Source organism: Lipophrys pholis, assembly GCF_963383615.2.
Source record: "Lipophrys pholis genome assembly, chromosome: 14".
Classification (NCBI taxonomy): Eukaryota; Metazoa; Chordata; class Actinopteri; order Blenniiformes; family Blenniidae; genus Lipophrys; species Lipophrys pholis.
The window spans coordinates 2,390,668-2,400,882 of record NC_137633.1 but is presented as its reverse complement, the minus strand read 5'-3'; the positions used below and the strand labels follow the sequence as shown (position 1 = coordinate 2,400,882).

The 10,215-nt window shown below is 43.0% G+C and overlaps 1 protein-coding gene across 1 annotated transcript; it reads right to left on the bottom strand.

The window, feature by feature from the left end:
- Positions 1-198: 198 nt before the first annotated feature.
- Positions 199-9,928, bottom strand: coch (coagulation factor C homolog, cochlin (Limulus polyphemus)). The gene is made up of 15 exons (XM_080479791.1): positions 9,832-9,928; positions 9,081-9,116; positions 8,947-8,991; positions 7,521-7,677; positions 5,529-5,662; positions 5,381-5,452; positions 5,101-5,157; positions 4,418-4,565; positions 4,099-4,202; positions 3,747-3,973; positions 3,233-3,347; positions 2,983-3,126; positions 2,260-2,416; positions 1,990-2,084; positions 199-1,877 (listed from the first exon to the last, which is right to left on the bottom strand). The coding sequence occupies exons 2-15, from the start codon at positions 9,112-9,114 to the stop codon at positions 1,705-1,707; spliced, it is 1,662 nt and encodes a 553-aa protein (XP_080335917.1). The 5' UTR covers positions 9,115-9,116; positions 9,832-9,928; the 3' UTR covers positions 199-1,704.
- Between the last annotated feature and the right edge of the window lie 287 nt (positions 9,929-10,215).

Sequence of the window (10,215 nt, the reverse complement as noted above, 5' to 3'; positions counted from 1 at the left end):
ACGCTGCTGGTGGCTAACCTTAAAACAATTTTATGAACTGATCCTCCTGGAAATCTGAAGACATAAAAACCTCACATTTATTACACTTTGGGCCTGATTTCTACTTGATAAAGACTCGTCCTGGTGGCAGTTTGTTTTACCGCGACGACAATCTTGCTTTAGAGTGAAATCAATTCGGTCAAATACAGAAGTTTGATATGATTATAAAAAGGAGATTTATTGAGTTACACATGATGACATCGAGCAAAAATTACAAAAACGACTGCAGTTTAGAATTTATTTACTCACACTGTTTCTGATTATGCCCCCCCAAAAAATACAAAAATAAACAATTCAAAACAAAAGCGTCTCCCAGTCGTACCTTTATTTCACTTAACATCTTCATGAGACGTAAAAACCAGCTGAAGTTTAGAGCTCATTCAGTTTAACTTTGATTTTTCAGATTTTTGCTTAAAGCATTGTTACTATTGTGATAAATACAGCATAAAGATTTATATTCAGAGAAATATATTGAACCACAAACAGGAAAGTCAACATTAGTTTTTAAAATTTTAATCGGACAAAATAAAATCCCAAAAAGAAACATTAGACTCGTGTCTTATAATGAACAATACTTCTACAATTTCAGGAAAACTTTTTATTGCAACAATAAAGATTTGGTGTCATTGTGTTGTTGTTGTTTTACATCAAATCTTTATTTTTCAGGATGTATTTCCTCATCAGTCAAGTATATTGTCACTTTTAATGCGCTCAGTATGTAGATAAATAGGTACATATGTCGTAATAATAATAAGGAAAAACAATCTTATGTTTTTAACATTTATGAAAAATACAAATTCATTGATTCATAAAAATGTTTTCTGGTCAAATGAGAACCAATATTTATTTTATTTATACCGTTAAAACCGTTTTTGTGTCGTCACACTTTAACAAATGAATTTTTCTCGATTTGGATTTATTTTGTTAATTCAGTTTTATTTAGAAACAAGAAAATTCATCACAAAGTTTTTTTTGCTTTTGCTCAATTTCCTGAATGTTCTTTGTATTTTCCTTTTGTGATGCAGAAGGAAATTATCAAAAGATGGGGAGGCTGATTTACTTTATTTTTTAAAGATGATAATAAAAAAAACTAATGCTTCTGTAATTAATCATATTGTTTTAGTTACCAGAATCACAACAGGTTTGGTTGAATCAGTGAAAAGTTTCAGATTTTCCTGGTTAAAAAGTGTTTCTCTAATAATTCAGAGGAATATTCAGTCCATTCAGCAGAAAACACACACTATAAAGAGAGAAAGACTCCAGAACAGTCATCCAAACGTAAAGACATCCAGACACACATTTAGTCCAACGCAGGCTGAACCGCAGGACTACAAACATGGAGGAGATTTTAACACATTAACATGCATTCATAGATTTATAAAAGGCTTTTTTTTTACAATAATTTTCATGTCAACGCAAACTGTTCCCTTTTCAGTTGCACATTTTGACATTATTGTTGGATTGCACAAAGAAAGTGAAAACAAAATAAAAACATTTTAAAAAAAGACAGAGAAGATGTGTCATTTCAATGAATCGTGGCAAATTTAGGTTTTTTTGGTTCAATGTGACCACGTTGTGACCATAACTGTGTGTGTGTGTGTGTGTGTGTGTGTGCGTGTGTGCGTGTGTGTGTGTGTGTGTGTGTGTGTGTGTGTGTGTGTGTCCTCAGTTGTTGTCACTGAAGTCCTTGCAGATCCCTCGGACCACCGGCTGGATGAAGTCGGCGAGGCCGGTGAACTCCCGGGTGAAGAAGGTGTGCGCCTCCTTCGGCTCCGACGACATCGCCCGGAGGTCGTCCAGCGGCGCCCAGGCCACGCCCACTGAGAAGACGGTGATGCCTGGTGGCGGATGGGGTGGGGGGGGGGGGTCAGTATCATCTCACACATGTCAAACTGCAAACAGCTCGTGTTCTGGTTGAAACTCTTTTTTTCTTTTTCTCCCCAGACTCACCCTGTCTGTGCGCCGCCATCGCCGGCCCTCTCACGTCGTCGTACGATTGGCCGTCTGTCACCACGATGAGGATGTTACGGCCGCGTCCTGCTTGTCTGCGAGAGAAAAACTACAGTTTACAAAATGACACAATCGAACATCTTACAGATTTATGTTACTTTAAAAAAAAAAAAAAAAGTGAATGAGATCCAACACAGTCTGGTAACGGTTTCTAACTCCAGGTGACGCGAGTCCAGGAAACTGTGTTTACGGTTACGACGCTGCAGTTACCTGAACAGACTCTGGGTGGTGTAACTGATGGCAGAGCCAGTCGACGTCCCGCCGCTCATGTAGGGGATCCTCTTCAGGGCGGTGAGGGCGTCTTCTTTTTTGGGGTGATCGAACAGACCAAACTCTCGCCTCTGATCGTACGTGAACTGGACGGCACCTGCGGCACCAAAACAGGAAGTTCATCAACCAACCATTCAATCAATAACCATTAAATCACTCAATTCACCAACTTGTCAGTCAGTTAATTAGCTCGTCCAGCTGTGACAGTTTTTGTGCTTACATAGCGGTCTGAGCCACAGTACGCCCACATTAATCCATTTTTGGGGTTTAGACTTTCACAAACTACATGAAATATTCTGGCGTTAATGGGAGAGCAGGTACAGTCATGGGTGTACAATATAAAGGACACGACCCTGAGGAGCTCCAATGTTCAGTCTGATGGTGGGGGATGTGTAGGGAGGGGCCTGCTCCTGGAGGAATCAGGCCCAGCATGTCAAGAAATCAATACAAATCATTTTCACGAAGCACTCTCAGTGTTCCGGGTGGCTCAAGGTCGTATGGTTGCTACGGTGACTCTGAAGGTAACGGGGATCAACGGAGGAGGAAAGTGTGTTTGCTTGATCATCCGGTCGGTCAGTCGGACGAGCGACCAAAACAACCAATGACTCAATCAGAGCATCTGCGTCTCTATAGCATTAGCATTAGCATTAGCATGAGGCCAACCAATGCGAGCGCCCAAATCGGAGATGTCGAAGCTTCTGGCGATTGCAACCAGGAAGTCCAGGACCAACTGAAAGTTTGCCTCCCCGACGCTGGACGAGCCGTCGATGAGGAAGCCAATGTTCACCGAGTTGAAGCAAGTTTTACCTTAAATAAATAAGAAATAAAAAAGTTACAACGCATCAAGGAAATTTCACGTGACGATTCAAAGGCTCGCCGATTGAATCTCTGCGGCGCTGCGGGTGCGTCTCACTGCAGAGCAAGGCGTCCAGTGAGCAGAGCCTCTCGGTGAGCGGGCGGACATGTTTGGTGGTGCTGAACCAGCTGGGGATCGAGTAACTGAAGAAACCGTTGTCTTTACACACGGCCTGCAGGGGGAGACAGAGAGAAAACATTTTGCTCTTTTTCTACTTCAGATCCGAGTCTTTTTCCATGTTGTCACACAGTAAATGTGCAAAAGAGACTTTAGCAGCATATCCCTCTCAAAGTCAGAGAGCACGTATGTAAAGGAGTCACTGAATCTAGTCGAGCAGTCACACAGGAGGCAGAATATCTGCCTGGATGAGTAAAAACAGAAAACCTTGGTTGTTTGTGGGCGTCTGTTTACACGACAACAGTGCTTGGGGCCACTGAAAAATGCAACTTGTAGTCACACAGCCAATGAAAAGAGACTGTGACGTCTGGCTCCGCCCACTTCTACTCGCTCCTTTCTGATTGGCTGTTCATGCTGCGGAGATGTTCTGCATGACTGCCCTGTCAAACTGAACCTTCTTGATGAAGTCTTTATCCAGCACCGTGCCGAGCTCCTCCGTCGCTGGTTTGGCCACAGACACCAGGAACAGGTTGATTCCGCTCTCTCGGGCCAACATGGCCGCCGGCTCAAGGTCGTCGGACGGCCAGCCGTCCACCAGCACCAGCATGACCCGGGGGTGACCCCGCCTCCCACCGTGCTCCTGGTTGAAGAAGGTCTCTGCTGTGTGCATGATGGCTTTACCTGAGGGGGGGGGCACATGTCAGTGTGTGTGTGTGTGTGTGTGTGTGTGTGTGTGTGTGTGTGTGTGTGTGTGTGTGTGTGTGTGTGTGTGTGTGTGTGTGTGTGTGTGTGTGTGCGTGTGCTACCTGTGTTGGTGTTTCCTCCACGAAAAGCCAGCTCCTTGATGGCGAACAGCAGCTCTTTAGGTTGAGTGTAGTTAGTCAGCAGGAACTCTGTCCTCGGAGAGTCACTACACACACACACACACACGCACGCACACACACACACACACACACACACACACACACACACACACACACACACACGATTCACATGAAGCAATTTTAAGATATTTCAAAATTGGGATGCACCATAATTTTGTATGCGTGGTGTGTGTGTGTGTGTGTGTGTGTGTGTGTGTGTGTGTGTGTGTGTGTGTGTGTGTGTGTGTGTGTTGGTTCTGACCTGGCCTGGATCAGACCCACGTGGGGTCCAGTCGGTCCGATTTTCAACATGGACGCCAGCTTGACGACAAAGTTCTTCTGCAGGTTGAATCTTCTCTGGCCGATGTTGTTGCTGCTGTCGAGGACGACGGCGATGTCCAACTGACAGTCTGCCAACGCCACAGATAAACGTCACGTGTAACTGCTGCTGCTGCTGCCATGAAAGTATCTTCCTCAGTTTACAGTTACTGAAGCCATGATAGGAATGTGCTTTGGCTCATCCTGAGTGAAAACTAAGCAGAATCTGAGTCAATCAAAACGATGTCCGTTTACAAGGAAATGGCAGAAACGCTGAAAATGATGTATTTAGCATGTCAGGCCACTAGTGGGTGCCGTTTGGTGTTGGAATGAAACCACACACAGAGAGCTATCCGTGGTAAACATTGACCATGGCGGGTAAACGGACTTTCACATGGACAGACCACCAAGTGGGATTGTTATTACAGTGACTTTCAAAATAAAACTACCAAATCCCTGGAGAATATGGACTGGGAGTCATGACACTCTGGAGGAAACATTGTTCCGATTGTCTCTACTGAGCATGTGCAGAAGAACTATTAGCTCCAGGCGTGGTGGACATGAGCAGTAGCAGCATTTTCACTTGAAAACGTCGTGTAAACGGAGCCTTAGAAATAAATCGTGTACCTTTATTTCCTGCCGGCAAGGCTTTCTTCACTGATGGCTTTTTTGGTGGTTTCTTTGCTGCAACACACACACACACACACACACACACACACACACACACACACACACACACACACACACACACACACACACACACACACTGATTATTTTGTGGAACGGGTTGTTCATGTTTTGGAAGCGGTTGGTTCAATTGCCAAAGTTAAGTTTGAGCTGGGTTCGTTGTTAACAAGTTACGTTGGCGTTTCCATGGCAACAAAGAGTTGCTGAAGTTGTGTTTCACCTGGTGGTGCAGGTTCAGGAAGAGCGGTTGAGCTGGTTTCACTGGTTAACTCTTGAGGCACATTAATCGGCTCTGGTGACACACCAAGCAGACTAGTTAACAATAGTTAAAAAAAATAAAATAAAAAAAACACTGGGGCGCCACCTACTGGTGAGGCTGAAGGAGGCAGTCCAGTGAGGCAGGGCCTGGGACTGGATACCATGAGCATACGAGCTCAGGTAGTTGTGTCGGCCCTGCATCTTGTGGACCCCGATGGGACCTCCAGACGTCCCCAGGAAGCCCCTGCAGGGGTAAAAAAAAAACACAAAATACTCCAAACATTAACATTCAAACTAAACGTGGGTGTACCAGTGGAAGCATTCAGTCACAGCTTCTGGTCAAATCACCTCTATACGGACATTTTGTGTTTCTTTGGCTATTTGCAGGTCTTTGTCTTTCACATCAGTGTCTTTTTTGTCAGTTTGGAACTATTTGTTGCTGATTCTCATCTTATTATGATAATCTAAAGCATCTTCCCAGTGCTGTGGAGGTATTTCATCATTGACGTTTCATTTGACCTTGACCCCGCAGGTCGGTGACTTCGAAGTGTCACCCTCAAGAAGATCCAGTACAAAAAACTGTCAGGAAGACACTGAACTAGAATAAATCCTCTCCTGTGACCAGTCTGCATCAGATTAATAAAAAAAAAAAAGAAAAGGTTAATACAATCCCAAATCCAGGTTGTTGTCATGGAAACATGAAACTTCCCCTTCTCATCATTATTAATCATCAGCTCCTCGTGTCACGACGACACTGTCAGTCACCATGGGAACATGACACTCCTTTGTTGTCATGGAGACCTTACACTGCCTATGTCGTCATGGAAACACCCCATAGTCTCCTGCTCCATCATCTTGGACAACGCTCTGTCACATGTTGTGAGTGAGAATAAAAGAAACTCAAATGTGTGGCTGGACATGTTGGTCTTTGCCTCCTGATCTGCACTGACCGACATGGAAACAGCCTAAACGTTGGGAGTTTGATCAAACCAAGAGGAGGTTTAAATTAGGTTGGCACGCCGTCATTGTGGGTGTTTTGTTCTCGTCTCGGGGACTTTGGAGGCCCTGAAGCAGAGCGGAGGAGCGACGGGGTCAGTCCAGGTTGAAGCGTTAATCCGAGGCTCCGACACATTCCTCCTGCTGTTGGCTGCTGCTTCACAGGCTCATTGGTACGTCACGTTACAGAAATCTGATCCACGTGTGTGAAAATCCAGAAACACCTCGCGGTCCACCGGACGCTCAGCCAGCTGCGCACAGACACACACCGAAAACGACACCACAACTAACTACAACTAATTACAACTACACCACAACTAATTACAACTTATTGCACCTACACCACAACTAAATACAACTACACCACAACTAATTACAACTACACCACAACTTACTACAACTCATTGCACCTACACCACAACTAACTACAACTTATTGCACCGACACCACAACTAATTACAACTACACCACAACTAATTACAACTACACCACAACTTACTACAACTCATTGCACCTACACCACAACTAACTACAACTTATTGCACCGACACCACAACTAATTACAACTACACCACAACTAACTACAACTTATTTCACCTACACCACAACTAGCTACAACTACACCACAACTAACTATAACTTATTTCACCTACACCACAACTAACTACAACTACACCACAAGTAACTACATCTTATTTCACCTACACTACATCTACACCACAACTAATTACAACTAATTTCAACTACACCACAACTAACTACAACTACACCACAACTAACTACAACTTATTTCACCTACACCACAACTAATTACAACTACACCACAACTAACTACAACTTATTTCACCTACACCACAACTAATTACAACTACACCACAACTAACTACAACTACACCACAACTAATTTCAACTACACCACAACTAACTACAACTACACCACAACTAACTACAACTAATTTCACCCACACCACAACTAACTACAACTACAGACAACAAAAGCCAACTATAACTCCAACTGTGTGTGTGTGTGTGTGTGTGTGTGTGTGTGTGTGTGTGTGTGTGTGTGTGTGTGTGTGTGTGTGTGTGTGTGTGTGTGTGTGTGTTACCTGTGCAGAGCAGCGCCACACACTGACGAGATGGAGGCGTACACTCCGGTCCCGAACACCGATATCTTCCAGTCTGAACAGTGCGGTGGGCACAGAACCAGCTCACTGTCCCTCGTCAGGTCGGCTCCTCGGGTCGTACAACTGATCGGGAAGGCCACTGACACACAAACACAGCAACGAAATACTCTGATTACAACAGGAACTCTCACATTGAAGCAACAGTACTCGAGTAACAACACTGAAATGAGATAACACACAGAAACAAAGCAGGGAGGGAACCCTGCTGCACGAGCAGAATAACGAACCCAAAACAACGAAACAAGAAGATGTTTTTTTTTTTTAACTAAATATGATCATTGAATAAAATGGAAAACAAATGAACCGAAGATTTAAATGTCTTTGACATTAATTTAAAATAATGATAACAACGATGAATAGGAACAAAAGGACATCAGATAAGCCCCGCCCCCTCCTAGTTTTTACCACATAGGTGTTTACATGGAATGTTTGTTGGTGTGTTTTTTGGATAGTTGGTTGGTTGGTTAGTTGGTTGGTTTGTTTGTTTGTTGTGTGTTTGTTGGATAGTTGGTTGGTTGGTTAGTTGGTTGGTTGGTTGGTTGGTTGGTTGGTTGGTTGGTTGGTTGGTTGGTTAGTTGGTTTGTTGGTGTGTTTGTTGGTTGGTTGGATAGTTGGTTGGTGTGTTGGTTGGTTGGTTGGTTGGTGTGTTGGTTGGTTGGTTGGATAGTTGGTTGGTTGGTTGGTTGGTTGGTTGGATAGTTGGTTGGTGTGTTGGTTGGTTGGTGTGTTGGTTGGTTGGTTGGTTGGTGTGTTGGTTGGTTGGTTGGTTGGTTGGTTGGTTGGTTGGTTGGTTGGATAGTTGGTTGGTTGGTTGGTTGGTTGGTTGGATAGTTGGTTGGTGTGTTGGTTGGTTGGTGTGTTGGTTGGTTGGTTGGTTGGTGTGTTGGTTGGTTGGTTGGTTGGTTGGTGTGTTGGTTGGTTGGTTGGTTGGTTGGTTGGTTGGTTGGTTGGTTGGTTGGATAGTTGGTTGGTTGGTTGGTTGGTTGGATAGTTGGTTGGTGTGTTGGTTGGTTGGTGTGTTGGTTGGTTGGTTGGTGTGTTGGTTGGTTGGTTGGTTGGTTGGTGTGTTGGTGTGTTGGTTGGTTGGTCGGTTGATTGGTCGGTTGGTTGGTTGGTTGGTTGGTTGGTTGTTTGGTTGGTGTGTTTGTTGGGCGACTTGGTTGGTTTTAGGTTAATTTTCACCTCTTTACTTTTCAAGACCCTGCCACTCTAAAAAAAACCATTTAATCCACTAATATTCTTTATCTGTCATTAATTTGCACAAATTCTAGACCTCATCATACTCGTGTGTTTTAATTCTGTCGAGTTTTCATAAGAAGAAGTAAACGTGAATCTTTGCATGACTCACCATTGGACACGGAACCAAATGTACAAGTGATTTGAAAGATGAAGCCTGAAAGAAAAGAGAGACAGAGCTTCTCCTCGTTATTCAGCCAATAGACACAAAAAGAACTTTAAAGAAGAGAAGCTGGTGACGTTTACCTGTAAGAGGCAGCAGGACCGACAGTCGACACATTTCTGAAAATAAATACAAAAACAGTTTTACTATTCGTGTGTTCAGAAAGTAGCCATAACTTTGCAACATGAAGTTTTAAATTCTTATTTATCTTTTTTTACAGTGACCTTTAAATAACAAATAAATTAATGTGTGAAAACAGCTGATCAAAATAATAATAATGAACATAAAGAGGATGTTGAGAGACAAACTGATTAAATCACAAAGTGGAAGCAGATCAGTAAGTAAAGAGACTGAGTTATCTAGTTACCCAACAAGTCACCAAACCAGTCAGCAGACCAATAAGAGAACAGTGAGGCAACTAGTCAATACACAAATAACTGCTAAACTAAATATAAACCCAGAAACCAGATGATAACTGGTAAAAAAGATCAGTCAACCGGTAACAAATGCCTCAACTAATTGAACAAGTTAACCTGTTTACCAATTAACTCGACTAAAACCAGCAAATATTTCAATTTAAATGCAATCTAAATTAAAAGTAAATTTTTCAACTAGGAAAGTCTGACTAGCTGTGAGAGTGGTTGGTTAACCAGACTGTAACCAGTTCAAACAGTTTGCTGATTAATAGAAAAGGTTGGTCACTAAAAGTTGGAATTTTTAAGTAGAAAAACATGAAAGTCTGCAAACTAGTCAGTAAAGTTAACTGGCACATACAATAAACAATAAACTCAGCAGGCAGGTTAGTTAGTTCGTTAGTTAGTTAGTTGTTCTTACTGGAAGTTTCCTGATGGGGCAACTCGTCTGATCAACTCTGAGAGCTTTAATCCTGAAACGGAGACGCTGATGCTGAGAGAGGGAGAGCGAGAGGGGGGCCCTTTAAATACACACACACACACACACACACACACACACACACACACACACACACACACACACACACACACACACACCTTACACTGTCAGGGGGAGGAGTCTCAGTGACAGGTCGACCAGAGAGAGTGAAAGAAGAAAGGAACATTTTTCACTCATTAGATGTTGACAATACAACAATACAACAATACAACAAAACAACAATACAACAAAACAACGATACAACAAAACAACAATACAACAAAACAACGACACAACAAACAACAAAACAACAATACCACAAAAAAA